The sequence below is a fragment of the Mirounga angustirostris genome, unplaced genomic scaffold, assembly GCF_029215605.1.
Source record: "Mirounga angustirostris isolate CCGP_5_RB_7025 unplaced genomic scaffold, mMirAng1.0.hap1 SCAF_4, whole genome shotgun sequence".
In the NCBI taxonomy this organism is placed as follows: domain Eukaryota; kingdom Metazoa; phylum Chordata; class Mammalia; order Carnivora; family Phocidae; genus Mirounga; species Mirounga angustirostris.
Genome location: NW_026991712.1, coordinates 41,964,945 through 41,980,872, shown reverse-complemented (window position 1 = coordinate 41,980,872; position 15,928 = coordinate 41,964,945). Strand labels below are relative to the sequence as shown.

Below are 15,928 nucleotides of genomic sequence, written 5' to 3'. Positions count from 1 at the left end.
ACACACAGGCGCTTTTTCTTTCTGAGCCACTTGAAAATAAGTTGTAGGGGCACCTGGGTGGCTCGGTCGTTAAGCGTCTGCCTTTGGCTCAGGTCATGATCCCAGGGTCCTGGGATTGAGCCCCGCATCGGGCTCCCTGCTCGGCAGGAAGCCTGCTTCTCCCTCTCCCACTCCCCCTGCTTGTGTTCCCTCTCTCGCTGTCTCTCTCTCTCTCTGTCAAATAAATAAATAAATAAATCTTTAAAAAAAAAAAAGAAAGAAAGAAAGAAAATAAGTTGTAGATGTATGACACTTCACTCCTAAATGTTTTATTATGTGGCTCCTAAGAACAAGGTGGATTTTCCTGGTATCACACCAAAGAAATTTAAAATGAATGTAATAGAATTACCTGATAGACTGTTCATTTCCAAATTTGCCCTCTTATTCCAATAACGACCTTCATGCTCCCTCCTCTTTTTGCAGGGGCAGGAAGATGGGGAGGCGAGAGTACAAGGATCCATTTAAGGATCCCACACTGCAATTAGTCTTTTAGTTTTCTTTAATCTAGACCCTACTATGTTTTGCTTTTGTGGTTTTTGTTGATGTTTTTGCTGTTTTTGCTTTTATGCCATTGACATGCAGAGTCAAGGTCAGCTCTCTTGTGGAGTGTCCCACAATGTGGACTTTTCTGATTGTTTTCTCATGATTAGACTCAGAGAAACATCTTTTTTGCAAGAATATGATATAGTGTTGTGTGCAGCCATTGCATCATAACAAAGAGCACATGTTAGGTAGTCCAGTTCCTGGTGATGCTAAATTTGATTGCCTGGTCACCATGATATCTGCCATTTCTCTTCATTGTAAAGGTATTGTGATTAATAAGTTAGTCTGAGATTTTACTTTGAGACTACTTATCCATGTGGTGGCCATTGATGAACCAACCTTTTCTGAATCAAGTTTTCAATTGGTCATTTCAAAATAATTTCACAGTTCTCTTACTCCCTCTACATTTATTAGCTAGCAATCTTCTGTAAAAATTTCCTTTCTTTCTGTGCTTTTTTTTAGTTTTTTGCGAACTCATGAAATTTGTTTATTCAGTGTGTTATAATTGTTTACTATTATTTTTCTTTTCAAAGCTCAAATTGTTTCAAATTTTGAGATAAGCTCCTGTGTTATTTTGACATGTCTCCATCAATCCTTTTGCACTTCCTTGGTTTCTCTATACCATGTTACAGGCTCAACCAATGTAATTTTTAATAGCTACCTAACACTCTCATTAATGCACTGAAATTTATGTAATTGTAGTGCCTTTGAATATTTAGGTGTTCTGTTAATATTGCTGTCAACCATTTTATGCAAATAGATATGTTTTTCCTTTTGGAGAGATTATTTCCCTAAGATAAATTTCCTAAGTGTTTCTAAATTCCTGGTTTAAAATGTGTAGATATTATTTTATGAAAGGATCATGCAGCTTTAATGCTGCCACTAGAATTATCTGTGGGTTTATTTTACATGAATTTCCAAGCACTGTTGTCATTGCTTTCCATTTTTTTACTTAAAAAACTTCAGTTTTTTTTTAATGTGATCTTCAATCTTATACACAGATGTGGGTTTTTTTCTTAAAAAGTAAGAATTCTTCCTTCTTAAAAAGATGAAAATAGTGACTTATAATTTTATTTTAGATTTTTTTTTTGATAGCTCTGGTGCCATGTTCCCTATAATTGGTTTCATCTCCTCTGTACATGTCCAGTAAATTACCCTGAAAGGTGTTTCTCAGTGTGTCATTTTTTAGCAACATGTGCGGGTAAGCTCTAAAGCAGTGGTTCTTAGCAGAGATTTGTATCTGCAGCTTTCAGAGCACATGCATGTCTTGGTTCCTCTTGGAGATTGATTTGGAATGCAGCCAGGCATTTTCTGTTCTTAGGAAATCTCACAGGTGATTCTGATGTTCATCATTGTTTGAGAATCACTACTTCGGAGATTTTTAAATGTTAGTTACTCTCTATATCCCCAATTTCCTGTTGCTTAGAAAGCATTCATAAATATTTCTCTTTTATGACTTGCCAATTTAATACAGTATAATAATCCTAAATCAGCAAATATTAACAATGAAATACTAAATCAGTATCCAGGTTTTCTTTTATTTTTTGCCATTTTGTTCTTTGTTTTTTGTATTACTAAAATGGGCATAATAGTTTTTTTGGATTATAGACACACTTTGTTTCCTCATATCTTTTGCCTAAGTGACATGATTTTGCAGTGCAGTCCTGATTTGTAATAACTGAGTTTGGTTAGAATTAATTCTTATATTCCCATTTAAACTATTTTCTGATAACATTGAGAAAGTAATAGTAGCCATTTCCCATTGGAAAATATGCATATTAATGTTTTCCTAGTAATGTAGGTAAGGAATCTTCATTTGAACTTGAAACTAAAACTTATCTTTTTTGTGAATAGGGCATGTCTTTCACTTCAGAATGGTTTGTAAAGTATTTGCAGTCATCAGCAGCTGCTTGTGGGGTAAGTTTGAATTTTTTAAAAGTAAATTTATTTCATTTTGAAGAATTGTGCCACCATTTTTTCCCCAGATAATAAAGGTCTTCTAAGTAGATATGTCTCCTTGGTCATATTCTATAAGAAGAATAAGCCATTTCTGGTGGAAAAAAAATACACAAAATTGAATGTCTTCAAGCTTGTTCGGCTGGAATTGAGTGTTAAGGGAGAGTGATCCATACTGTCATTTAGTAAATTTTATTAATGACCTATTGTGTGCCAGGCCCTGTTCTCAAATCAGATTATATATTTCAGAAAAACACAGGAAAAAAATCCTTCATGGAATTATATTCTAAGTAAATGCAGGTGGTTCTAAGTGCTGTGAAGACAAACCAGGATAAAGAGCACAGAGAGTGGAAGGGGTACTATTTCATATAGGGTGGTCAGGATAGGTATCTCTGTTGGTGATATTTGAACAAAGCCCTGAAGGAAGTGAGAGTGAACCATGTAAATATCCAGGGAAAGAGTGTTCTAAGCAGAGACCACAGGAAGTGCAAAGGTTCCAAAACAGGAGTTCTTTGGTATGTTCATGCTTAAGAAACAGGAAAGAGGCTAGAGCAGCCAGAGCAGAGTAAGTAAGGGAAAGTGGAGAGAGAGATTTGGGGATGAAGGGGTGGCTATGGCGAGGACCTGGAGTTTACTGCAAGGGGGATAGAAGGATTTTGTGCAAAGGAAAATATGACTGAACTTCAGGTTTTGAAAGGATCACTTGCATGGAGAGGAGATTTGGCAGAAGCAGGGAGACCAGTCAGCACAGTATTACAGCAATCCGAGTGAGAGATGGTGGACCCATAGCCAAGAGTGTAGCATGGAAATGAGAGAGGTTCAGTGTCGGAATATACAGTGAAGATTGAGCCAACAGGATTTACTGAGGAGTTGGGTATGGGAAGGGAAAGAAAGAAGATCACTGCAATGTTTGATTTGAGTAACTATAAAAATGGAGTTGCCTCTTCCTGATTGGGAAAACTGAGAAGTTTGAGAGGCAAACTCAACAAATTAGTTTTCTTTCAAATATAGTTATTAAAGTTATTAAAGTCCATGTTACATTTCTTTGCCATGGTTCTCTCGTAGGTTTATGCCAATTTAACATCTTGCCAAGCTCTTGGAAATATGTGTGTGATGAACATGAATTCTTATGACTCTACCACTTTTGATGCATGCCAACTGTTTCAGTTTATCTTTGAAAATACTGCTGGACTGCGCACTGTTCATTCTGTTTCATTTTGGTAAAGATATCCTGATTGATGAACTGTCATTTTAACCAAATTCAGTGCAGTTACTTTCACAAATATTAATATTGGTACCCCATTCCTAAGACAACTGTAATTGTTTACAGGAGACAGAATCTTCCATGGCTGTTCTATGGAGACCAGCTAGGATTAGCACCTCAAGTACTCAGTACCACACCTCTTCCTACAAATTTCAGTTTTAAAGGGGAAAACCAGGTATAAATCACTAGATTATTAAAAAACAACTGTATTTCAATTTACAATTTTAAAAAGTAATAAGAATGTTATTAGTCATAATTCTTGATTCTTTAGGTTGTTTCTAAAAATTTGATTACTAAACTTAAATATCAGCTGCTTATAGGAATCAAACAATAAAGCATTTAGCAGTCTCACCTGAGTCTATGGATACCTCTGGATTATGTGGTTATGGTGGCAAGTAGCACTTGTGGGACTGGGAAGGTAGTTTATGTCACCAAATGCCAGTCCTTCTGTATCTCTGCATTTTTAAGAAGTGCTTCCAAAGACTGTTTGGGACCCTATGCCATTTCCTTAGCACTTCACAGATCCAAATTTTTACCTTCAGCTTTTTGACCTTCTGGAATGATGAAATAGATTATTCTCCCCCCTACTAACCAACTCCCCAACTCTTCTACACATCACATAGACACACACACACACACATGCACACACTCTTAACAGGTTTGAAAGGAGGTTATCTGTCACTAGCATTGCCTCTCAATTCTGGAATAATAGTTTCAATGCAAAAAAACAGTTTATTTATTTTAGGTGTGTTTAATCATAAAGATACTTAGATTAATCTTGCTTCAAAGTAAAGATAGTTGGATATTTGATCTTTGGGAAAAGAATGGATCAGTCAACAATGAATGTTTCTTTATAGAATACTACATTGCTTCTAAAGTATGTGACATTATTTTATTCTTATTTTTATTTAATCAGAATAGAAAACTGAAGTTTGTTGCTGCTTCCTATGATGTAAGAGGAAATTTTCTCAAGTGGCAAACTTTAGAAGGAGGTATTTTACAGGTGAGCATACTTCTAGCTAAAGAATTACGAATGTGCCTTGTTTTTGCCTCAGGCAAAAATGAGGAGACGACTAGATATTTACTGGATTAGAGCATCACTTGCATGCTACAGTTGATTTTTTTCTTGTGCTTTAAATGGGAATTTCTTAAAACTACTTTAAGTAGTATTATATAAAGCAACATTATTCTGAAATATTTATCAGTTGTATTCTTTTGCTGTAGCTTTGTCCAGACACAGAGACAAGACTGAATGCTGCTTATTCTTTTGGAACAACCTATCAACAAAGTGTAAGTTTCAACTATACTAGTCTATATTTTTTAGCTTCATTTTTCACATCAACAATAATTGGAATGATCTTTGAATTTTCAAAACTGTTTTTTTTTTTTAAAGATTTTATTTAGTTATTTGACAGAGAGATAGTGAGAGCAGGAACACAAGAACGGGAGTGGGAGAGGGAGAAGCAGGCTTCCCACAAGCAGGGAGCCCGATGCGGGGCTCGATCCCAGGACTCTGGGATCATGACCTGAGCCGAGGGCAGACACTTAATGACTAAGCCACCCAGGCGCCCCAAAACGTTTTTAATAGTAATGAATAATTTCACTGATACAATTTTTTATTATTGGGGTGCAGAAAATCTTACCTTGTTATCTATAGAGTTTAAACATAATGTAAGATTTTCCTAATTCTTATTTATTTACTTCTAGCATATAGGTTTTAAAAATAATATTTATTTCTGAGCATTTTATTTTTTAAGATTTTATTTATCTGAGAGAGAGCACGTGAGAGAGAGAGAGATCACAAGCAGGGGGGAGGGGTAGAGGGTGAAACAGACTCTCTGCTGAGCAAGGAGCCCAACTTGGGACTTAATCCCAGGACGCTGGGATCATGACCTGAGCTGAAGGCAGACACTTAACTGACTGAGCCACCCAGGTACCCTATTCCTGAGCATTTTAGAATAAAGTGAAAATATTATATTTAGTGACTAATAAAAATGTTACTCCCTCTTCCCTCTATCCCCCCAGTTAACAAGTAAAAATGCTTCTTTTTCTCTCCTTCCATACTTTTTCTCCCTTCTTCCCTCCCTGACCTTCCTTCCTTTGGAAACCCATTTTTGAATTACAGAATGTACAAAGTAATATTATGAGCCATTAAACTTTTGAAAGACATTCACTTATCTACAAAAATACTTCTTGATAAAATGCATATACATACATCATAGAACAAAACTGTGATTTCAGTTTTGTTAGAACTACAATGAAAAATGTCATCATGGAAACCAGATTGGAAGACAATAAACATTTTTAACAGTGGTTATCTCTGGATGATGGGATTACAAGTGATTTATTTATTTATTTTTTATATTTTCCAAATCTATCATGAATGTGAATTTACTTTTATTATCATAAATGACTTATATGTTATTTAAAAAAGAAAAAAGAAATGTTACGTGTTTACCATGAGCCAGGAGAACCAACCCTGGTTAAATGCCTGCTACTGGATGCTCAGCATTTTATCCTTTTTACCTCATTTGATCTGCAAAATAACCGTTAGGTACATATCATTACCTGTGCTTCATAGATGAGGAAATGGTGCTTCGTGAGATTAGGTAATGGACTTAAGGTCTTGCATCAGGTAAATTGTGGAACCAGTGTTCTATTAGGCTTAAAATTCCTGGTTTTTCCATTGAACCTGGCTGCCTCTGAAGTAGTTCACAGCCTAATAGAGAAAACAGCTATATAGACAAAGAATTGCAAAGAATGTGGAATGTGGTGTGTACAAGGTGCCATACTGATACAAAGGAGGAGTCATCAGCGATTCCTGGAGAAGTACTAAAAGGTTTCTCGGAAGGAGTGACATTTGGGCTTAAAGAACGAATATGAGTTTACCAGGGAAACACAGTGGGGAAGAGAATTTCAGGCAGGAACGTTTGCAGTGTCAGAGAGACAGAATAGCATAGTGTATTTAGGAACTGCAAGTATGAATGGACCATAGACTGGTAGAGAGCAGTGGGAGATAAGCCTGACTCTGTTAAGGGAAGCCGAATCATAGACATCGTTGTACATCAGAAGAATTAAGACCTCATCCCATAGGACAGTAGTTTTTAAACTTTTTCACTGATGTACACTTAATGTTAAGAATGAAGGCATACCCTCTCCGGCTGTGTTGTAGGACAAGAACCAGGCAGTTCTTTACTCTCAGTTTTTTTCGGCCCTTAAAAAGAATCATGTTTATAGTATTCATGTTTTGGAAGGTACGTGGAAATGCATATAAACAAGATAGTTTAAAGATATTTTATTTTACAAAATTAAAAAACACTTTAAAAGATACTAAATATGCTTTCTAATTTTCAGTGCTTTATTTTTTATTTTATTTTCCAGTGTGAGATTCCTCTCTCTAAGATCTTAACTGACTTTCCCTCTCCTATATTTTATGATGTGTACCTTGAATATACTGATGAAAATCAACACCAATATATTTGGGCTGTGCCTGTGTTAAACCTAAATCTTCAATACAATAAAATATTTGTGAACCAAGGTAAGACATCTGTACACTCTTTCTCTGAGCTAAAAGCCAATAAATAAGTCAACCAACATGATAATTTAGTAAGCCATGGGTTATAAAAAGGCATGGATTTTCTCTTATGATATGGTTTTATGTAGTCTGCCAAAAAGTAAAACAATAAGATTGCTGGTATATTTAGACATTTTTGCCAAACGTGTCAGGCTTATTGTTAAGAAATTAATATTATCGCTTAAGTGTAAGCTGAGAAAAATTAGTAGAACTGTAAATTGGGGCTGTGCTTCTTCAAGCTTTCTCAAGCTGCTTTTCGGATAAATTCACTTTTTTTTTTTTTTTTAAAGATTTTATTTATTTTTCAACAGAGAGAGAGACAGTGAGAGAGGGAACACAAGCAGGGGGAGTGGGAGAGGGAGAAGCAGGCCTCCCGTGGAGCAGGGAGCCCGATGTGGGACTCGATCCCGGGACCCTGGGATCATGACCTGAGCCGAAGGCAGACACTTAACGACTGAGCCACCCAGGCGCCCTAAATTCACTTATTTTGTTCTTGTATCATAAAATCTTTCTTATTAGGTAATTTGCAGGGAAAGTACCTTCCAAACAATCAAAGACATTCAAGTGAGGTAGGGAAAGCTATTACCAGGAATTTCTAACAGCGATAGCTGTGCAGCCATCTTATCTGAAACAGAATGTACTAATTTTGTGTTTTAAATTTATTCAGTAAAATTCTCGAGAGCCATCTTGAACAATTTGAAAGTACTTTTTTAATGCCATCTTTTTTTCTTCCTTTTTACGATAAAAGACAGTAGCTCAAGCAAGTGGCTTCTGACTCGGCGCATTTTCTTAGTGGATGCACTAAGTGGACGAGAAAATGACTTAGGAAGTCAGCCAAGATTAATTCGAATTGCTACCCAGATATCACTGAGGTAAACAAATATCTGTTGTACTAAATTAAGCTTGGAGTGTACGGGAAAATGTTATAATGAAAGTGTTTTCTAGTAATTATCTGAGGAAAACAATAAGGACAGCTGAATTGGAACAGTACATAAGGTTTTTTAGATATCTGTGTAGATGGGTATACACCAGTAGAAGTGAGGAGCTGCAAGGGAAGAATTATATCAGAAGGACCTGAGGAGTCTTGTCAGAATTCACACTCTGGCCCTGCTGAATTAGAATGGGCTGAGAGGTGGAGGGAAATTGAATAGCAGTGGGCTGAAATGGGAATGTTAGAAAGAGCCCGCGCAGTGTTTGCAGTGGGTAGGCGTCCTGTGTGTTTTCACCTCCTTACTGGTCTAAGTTGGCCCAGATTAAGTACCAACACCTCCGTCTTCTTAGGAAATCTTAAGGATGACCCTACCTTAGGGTAGTGCCATGCAGCGCTTATTTCTGTTTTCAGTGTGAGATTGTTCCCTCTAGATCATCACCGACTTTCCCACTCCAATATTTTTTGATGTGTACCTTGAACACTGGTGAAAATCAACACCATCATCTTACATGAGTCTGGCACTTTGAAGCACTTCAATATACCTTTTTTCATTGTTATTTCATTCTGGTTTTCATATTAGTCTTATGAAGTATAAGCAGTACAGAAGCTTTATTATATATCTTGCTGAAGTCCAGATGTACTGTTTTTAGCATTCCCTCAATTTACTAATGTATCACTAGTAAAAATGAAATTGGACCTAGTCAGGTCTGACTCGATCATGGTGAAACCATGCTAGCCACTAGTGTTTGGCATTTTCCTTTTTGATTTACAAATTATACCCATGCCTTGAATTCAGCAAAAGACACTCTACTATGTGCCATAAACAGTACTAGATATGACACACATTATTTTGTTAAGAATTCATCTTTCTCTTTTGAAAATCAGGATGCTATCTGCCTTTTTCTAGGCTTTGTTTAACACTTCACCCTTGACTATTCCTCAGAGATGGTTCACAGTACTTCAGTGATTTCATTTGTAAACTTCATAAGACCTAGATCAGGAAGAGTTTCTAATTTGTCTCAGATGATATATTTTAATATTAAAGTTTTGACTACTTAAGATAGCTTGTGTTTGTACCATTAGTTTATGTTTGACCTTCCCAAGTCCTTATTCACTGGTTGGTTTTGAGATCACCAAGACTATCCATATTAAAAAAAAAAAAACCAAAGCAGTAAGTTAACTGTATGCTTAAGGACTTAGATATATTTTTAACTATAAATGTATTTTCTCATAAACAGCATCCACCTTGTACCCAACACAAAAAATGGAAACATTTACCCTCCTTTAATTACCATTGCGTACAGTGACATTGATATCACAGATCCCAGCAGCCAGTCTGTGAAGGTGGGTCCCATGCCGGTCAGTACCTCTATATGTGTTAATGTGATACTGATGCAGTTTACATATGGTCAAAGGCTATTTGTCCTTTTTCAAGTTTTAAATAAACACTGCACTTAATATAGTCAAGTCTTAATTACTTTTTACTAATAATGACAAAGGTGAGTTCCTGTGGATCCTTCAGGTAAAAAAACAAGAATTAAGTTTTTTTCTAGACACCATCAGCAGCAGTCAGGCATCCCTGTTTGGGATCCTGGGGTATGCTGAGATATGTAGTGTCTGCTCCTGTCCTCTTTGGCCAACTTGCTTGCACTAAGATTTTGTTTTCTTGGCTAATTAAACCAGAAACTCAAACTTTCAGCAGGCACGAGTGGTCTCTTCTCACCAGGCTTGCTCACTTGATGGAAATACACTTCAACAAGTAGAAAGAGATTCCAATTATCAGTAGTTTATAACTAGTAATGCTAAAGTGAAGTAGAGAATACAGTTTGGACCTGTAGCCACGTAGGCATCCTACTACTTCTCCAACTCAAAGTTAAGTGCAGAACCTCCCTCCTTGCCTGGGAGGTCCTGTATGGAGGAGAGACCTCGTACACCCTGAAGATGGACTACACCAAAGAGAATGAGCCTGGCAAAGGCTGAGTTCCTTCTCCCAACCTCACCAGTCAGATAAAGCCTCTCTGCTTTGAGGAGGGGTTCATGACAGAGGGATAGAGATCAAAACCAGAGGTAATCCTTCTGTACTTTTTCCTCAGAGAGATTAAATGGATATTCCCTTCCCTCTCTGGAAACGTGACAGATGTTTAAGCATTCCCTACCTCCAAACCTCACCAACAGCTTTTAATTTCACTATTTTACTTTTCTAAATTTTAATGTTCTAGTTCCTATAGCTGGTACTTTTGGCTTCTCTATTGTGCTTGTACTTGTACTCAGCTGCTACTGGATTCAGGCTTTCATGAAGCAAAAGGTAGGCACATAGGATATCTTTTCTCTAAAAGATTTTACATCCTCATTTGTATGACATAATTGGATGTTAAAATTAGTTTCCATTGCCTGAGCTTTTATGCACCGTAATAGGAGGCGAGGAATGTCTGGAAACAGGCTTAGTAACAACAGAAGACTGGCTGGTTTAAAATTTCCTGGGTAACCAAGAGTATATTTATTTTAAGATAAAACACTTCTGGGTCTTTTCTTTAACTATTTTTGTTGTTGTTTAAAATATTCCAAGGGTGGTCTTGGTAAATTAGAAAATAATAGAAAAGGAATTGAGAGAATCATGAAACTATACTGGTGAAGTCCACCTCAGATTCATTCTAAGTGTAGAATGTACAGTTCTTTCATCATTTCTTAATTTCTTATGACAGTTGTTGTAACAATTCTCCATCAGTTAAGCATTCACCTACATCTCTGCTCTCTCACCAACAGCGAATAACTTTCCCTCATATTTTCTGAGCAGATCAAGACCATCCCTCAGATTTCCCCTCAGATGAATTCCCTCAGATTTCCTCTTTAATACTTCAGAATCTCTGTTTCATTATCCTTCCTGTCTCTTGTTCTGATTTTTAAGAACAAAGGGCCCTTCCTCTTTTCTTAAATTAATCTTCTACCTGTGCTTGTTTGCAGTACTTTCTCCAGTATCCTGTTTCATCCCTAATCCCTTTTTCAACCAGCTCCTCTGCTGGTCCCTTTCCTTTGCTTAAAACAGCCATGAAGTTGTCCTATCTTAAAAACAAAGTAAAACAACCAACCAATAACATCTTTCCTCAATTCTGCCAGCTTTTTAACTTGCTATTGTGTATCTTTCCTTGATTTCCCAACCGTTGTGTGTGTGATTGTTGAACCAGTTGCTAAATTCTTGATACGCAAGATTAGTCACATTCCTCAGTTATAAAAACCTATCAGAAAATGAAATATCATTAGCTTGACTGCTGTTAATGAACCTAAATGAGCTCCTAATGAACCCGTCTTTCTTCTATGTATGTTCAAAAGGGATATTCAGAGCATCATGAGTAATTCCTCAAAGTATTTCCATTTATGTATAAGTAAGGGTCAACTCTAGTAATATTAATAAATTAAAAATATGGCATTTATATACAAATACATCTTTATAGTAAAAGCTTTGTGTTACATAATTTTAGTATGGCTAATTTACTTTCTTTTAAATACCAGGTTTCTTTCTCAGTCAAATATGAAATGGATCAAGGAGAAGCACAAGTCCAGACAGATGTAAGTTTATTTAACTTGTTAAAATATTTACAGTATGTTTCTTAATTAAAAAATGTTTAGATATACAAGGGAATTATCAAAATAGTTCTGCCATGTATCTTTCACCCAGCCTCCCCTTATGTTAACAGCTTACATAACCATAGTGCAATGTTCACAATAAGGAAAATAATACTGATGTAATCCTATTAACTGATCTACATACTCTGAATTTCCCAAGTTTTTTCACTATCCTTTTTCTGTTTTAGGACCCAACCCAGGGTCGCATATTGCTTTTAGTGGTCACGTCTCCTTAGTCTCCTTTAATCTGTGATGGTTCCTCAGTCTTTCTCTTTCTTTCAGAACCCCATCCTACACTTTTGAAGAGTACTGGTCAATTATTTTGGCCTTCGATTGGGTTTATCTGATGTTTTCCCATAATTAAATCAAGTTCATGTAGTTTTGACACAGATACCACCGATATGATGTTGTGCCCTTTTCTGTGCATCATATCAGAAGGTACATGGTGTCAGGATGTCTTAATACTAATGATACTAACTTGGATCATATGTCTAAGGTGGTGTCTGTGGAGTTCTCCACTGTATTTTTCCATTTGTAATTAAGTATCTTGTGGGGGAGATACTTTGAGAGGATGCAAATATCCTGCTTCTCATTATCCTTTTGGTCTCTAATTTTAGCATCCAGTGATGATTCTTTTTTTTTTTTTTAAAGATTTTATTTATTTATTTGAGACAGAGAGAATGAGAGACAGAGAGCATGAGAGGGGGGAGGGTCAGAGGGAGAAGCAGACTCCCTGCCAAGCAGGGAGCCCGATGCGGGACTCGATCCCGGGACTCCAGGATCATGACCTGAGCCAAAGACAGTCGCTTAACCAACTGAGCCACCCAGGCGCCCCTCCAGTGATGATTCTTGTCTATAAAAAGTATTATTGTAACATCTGCCTCATAATGATTTTTCTATTTCCGTCATTTCTTTTATATGTTAAATGGAATTTTATAAGGAGTTGTCCCTTTGCCTACATAGATTTATTTATTCAATTATTTCTTTAAATCAGTATGGTCTCCTGGATATATTTATTTTATTCTCCTGATTATAATTCATTACTATCTGTCTTCTTGCTCAAGTTGTCCTAGATTTAGCCTTTGGGAGTTCCTTCAACTTGGTCCCTATGTCCTCGCAACACACCCTCCACCATTTTTTGAGCACATCTTTATACTCTATTTGCATTCCCCCATTGATGGGGGAAATTACATATATTCCAAAATGTTCTTTTTTTTAGATTGCTTTGGGTGTTTTGGGTGGGCTGGCTGTTTTATCATCTCTTCTGAAGACAGCAAGTTGGAAGAGGCGCATTGGAAGTCCCATGATTGATTTACAGGTATGATCTCAGGAGTTTTTAAAGTATATTTTCATCTTTTCACTACTTTGTATCCTTTTAAGATACAGCTGGAGAACAAGTAAAAAATTGCCGTAAGTTTCTCTAGGGTATATAACTAGGAGAGGTATATGCACACCTCATTCCCCTCCCATGTTACTATATGCCAGTCTACACTCCCACCAGCAGCGCTGTTCTGGTTTCCACACATCCTCACCAACGCCTGATGTTTTTCCAGGCTTCCCATTTTTTTCCAGTCTGGCAGTATAAGTAGTACATCACTGTTGGTTTCATTTTCATTGCTCTGCTTTTCATATACTTTATTAATCATTTGGGTTTCCCCTTCTGTTAACTGCCTGTTTATATCCCTTGCAAATTTTTCTATTAGGTTTCCAGTTTCTCTGGTTTATTTAAAGGAGTTTTTTGTGTTTTCTAAATATGAATCCCTTTTTGGTTTTTGATGCTAAAATATCTCCTCCAAATATGACCCATCTGTTATTTTTATCTATGTGTTACTTTAACAGAAACTCTAAATTTTGATATTGTCACATCTGATTAGTTTTTCATATGCTTCTAGAATATTTTTTAGGAAAACGTTCCCAATCTCAAGATCACAAAGATACCCTCCCAGGTTTTATTCTATTAACTATAGTTTTACTTCTCGTATAATCTTTTGTAAATTTATCTTTGTTTTTTTTTTATCTAACATTTATTGAATATATGCTAGACATTTTTTTAAATTTATTTAATCCTCACAATAGCTCTGTGAAATCAGATACAATTGTTATCATTCCCATTTTATGCAGAATGAAATTGTGGCAGAAGTAAAACTTCCTACTCATTTAATATTTTAAATATATTTTTTAAAAGATGTATTTATTTATTTGAGAGAGAGCATGCAGTGGGAGGGGCAGAGGCAGAGAATCTCCAAGCAGACTTCCCTCTGAGCGTGGAGTCTAATGTGGGGCTCAATCTCACGACACATGAGATCATGACTTGAGCCAAAACAATAAACAATGCCCATTTCATTCCACAAAAAATTGAAATGCAAGTTAATCAGAGAGTAAGTGGTTGGAACTGGCAGGTGAGGCTAAAAAGTCCATTTTGGTCTAGGTTGTGAAGGACCTTGTGGGTCTGGAATTTATACTCTAGTGAAGAGTCACTGTACATTTTTAGGAAAGGGAGTGACACAGTCCAATTTACATTTTAGAAAACTAACTCTGGTGGTAGTATGAAGGACTGATTGGGGTGGAGGGCTCCAAACTAGGAAAGAATTAGGAAGCAATATAACTTTCTTAGATGGTGAAAGGTGAGGAGTGTTGGGTAAGACAGGTGCTTTTGGGAATAGACTGAAATGTACAGATCCAAAGGAATCCAGGAGATGGCCACAGTTAGACTTTGTAACTGAGTGATCCATGGATACATGAAACAAGGCTTCAAGCTTGAGAAACTGGGAGAATATGTTACTGAAAGTGATAGTATAAATAGATTGAGTCTATAACAACTATAATTCTCTTTTTAAATTGCAGACAGTTATGAAATTCTTGGTGTACTACGCTGGTGATCTGGCCAATGTTTTCTTTATCATCACTGTGGGAACAGGTCTTTATTGGCTTATTTTCTTCAAAGTAAGTGAGTTCCCGAATTTAACCTAAATGTTAATACCTGAATAACTGGTAAGCTGTCTTTATAAAGGAACTGTTTTTATTTGGGGATATTTCTGATCAAGAGTATTGAGGCAAGTGCTAAACCACCATTTCTTGAATGTGCTGTTTATTGAGTATCACCACTTTCCTTTTCTATGCATCTTTGGTTTATAAATTGTGCTTATTAAAAACCTTGTGTGGTCATATTTAACAGTGTAATTTTTATCATAGGCACAGAAATCTATCTCTGTTTTGCTACCAGTGCCAGCTCAGGAAGAACGTCTTGTTACTTATGTGGGATGTGCTTTTGCTCTGAAGGTAAGTTTCAAAGGACAGATTCCTGAATTTAAAAGACCTGCTATTAAACTTGAAAGTCGTTAAAATTAAAATGCTTTCAAAATCTTTGGTGTAAAATTTAGTTTTATTTTATTTTTATTTTTTAAAGACTTTATTTATTGATTTGTCAAAGAGAGAGAGAGAGCAGCACAAGCAGGGGGAGTGACAGGCAGAGGGAGAAGCAGCTCCCTGGTGAGCAAGGAGCCTGATGTGGGACTTGATCCCAGGACCCTAGATCATGACCTGAGCTGAAGGCAGACACTTAACCTACTGAGCCACCCAGATGTCCCAAATTTAGTTTGATTTTAAAAGGAAGCATGAATTATTTTATTTTACCAAGGAAATATAATAGGTAGTTCATTCTGAAAATCTAGCTTAAATAATTTTCCTAAGAAGCCATAATAAATATTTTTTGATTAATACAAGTTACAGCTAATTTGATAAAGTGATAATTCATCATAGACTTTCTTTTTTAAAGTCTGAAGATGCATTCACAATGGGATAAAATGTCTTTAGGCATGAATTTTATCTCTTTAATGGGCAATAAAGGGTACCACCCTGGATAACATGCTGAATTTGTCTTAGAATTTGTTTTCTCTGTCTCCATATTCCTTTCCTCCTCTTCTCATGGCATCCCCTTTCCCTATTTCATTTTTCTGTCAATGTATGTGAAGCTCCTTAACATGCCCCTGGTAGATCTCAT

At 36.4% G+C, this 15,928-nt stretch overlaps 1 protein-coding gene and 1 long non-coding RNA gene across 4 annotated transcripts in view; one reads left to right on the top strand and one right to left on the bottom strand.

Annotated features, from left to right (window-relative positions):
- The window catches only part of LOC123858893 (uncharacterized), a 54,473-nt gene that overhangs the window by 3,605 nt on the left and 34,940 nt on the right, over positions 1-15,928 (bottom strand). The window lies entirely within an intron of this gene.
- Positions 1-15,928, top strand: part of TMEM67 (transmembrane protein 67) — a 52,175-nt gene that overhangs the window by 16,302 nt on the left and 19,945 nt on the right. For all 3 annotated transcript variants that reach the window (XM_064588129.1, XM_064588128.1, XM_064588127.1), the window contains exons 7-18: positions 2,437-2,499; positions 3,604-3,758; positions 3,869-3,977; positions 4,719-4,805; positions 5,027-5,092; positions 7,184-7,340; positions 8,125-8,248; positions 9,546-9,651; positions 11,815-11,871; positions 13,148-13,246; positions 14,773-14,871; positions 15,121-15,207. In XM_064588129.1, coding sequence (XP_064444199.1) covers positions 2,437-2,499; positions 3,604-3,758; positions 3,869-3,977; positions 4,719-4,805; positions 5,027-5,092; positions 7,184-7,340; positions 8,125-8,248; positions 9,546-9,651; positions 11,815-11,871; positions 13,148-13,246; positions 14,773-14,871; positions 15,121-15,207 — 1,209 coding nt within the window. The remainder of the gene's footprint in view (positions 1-2,436; positions 2,500-3,603; positions 3,759-3,868; positions 3,978-4,718; positions 4,806-5,026; positions 5,093-7,183; positions 7,341-8,124; positions 8,249-9,545; positions 9,652-11,814; positions 11,872-13,147; positions 13,247-14,772; positions 14,872-15,120; positions 15,208-15,928) is intronic.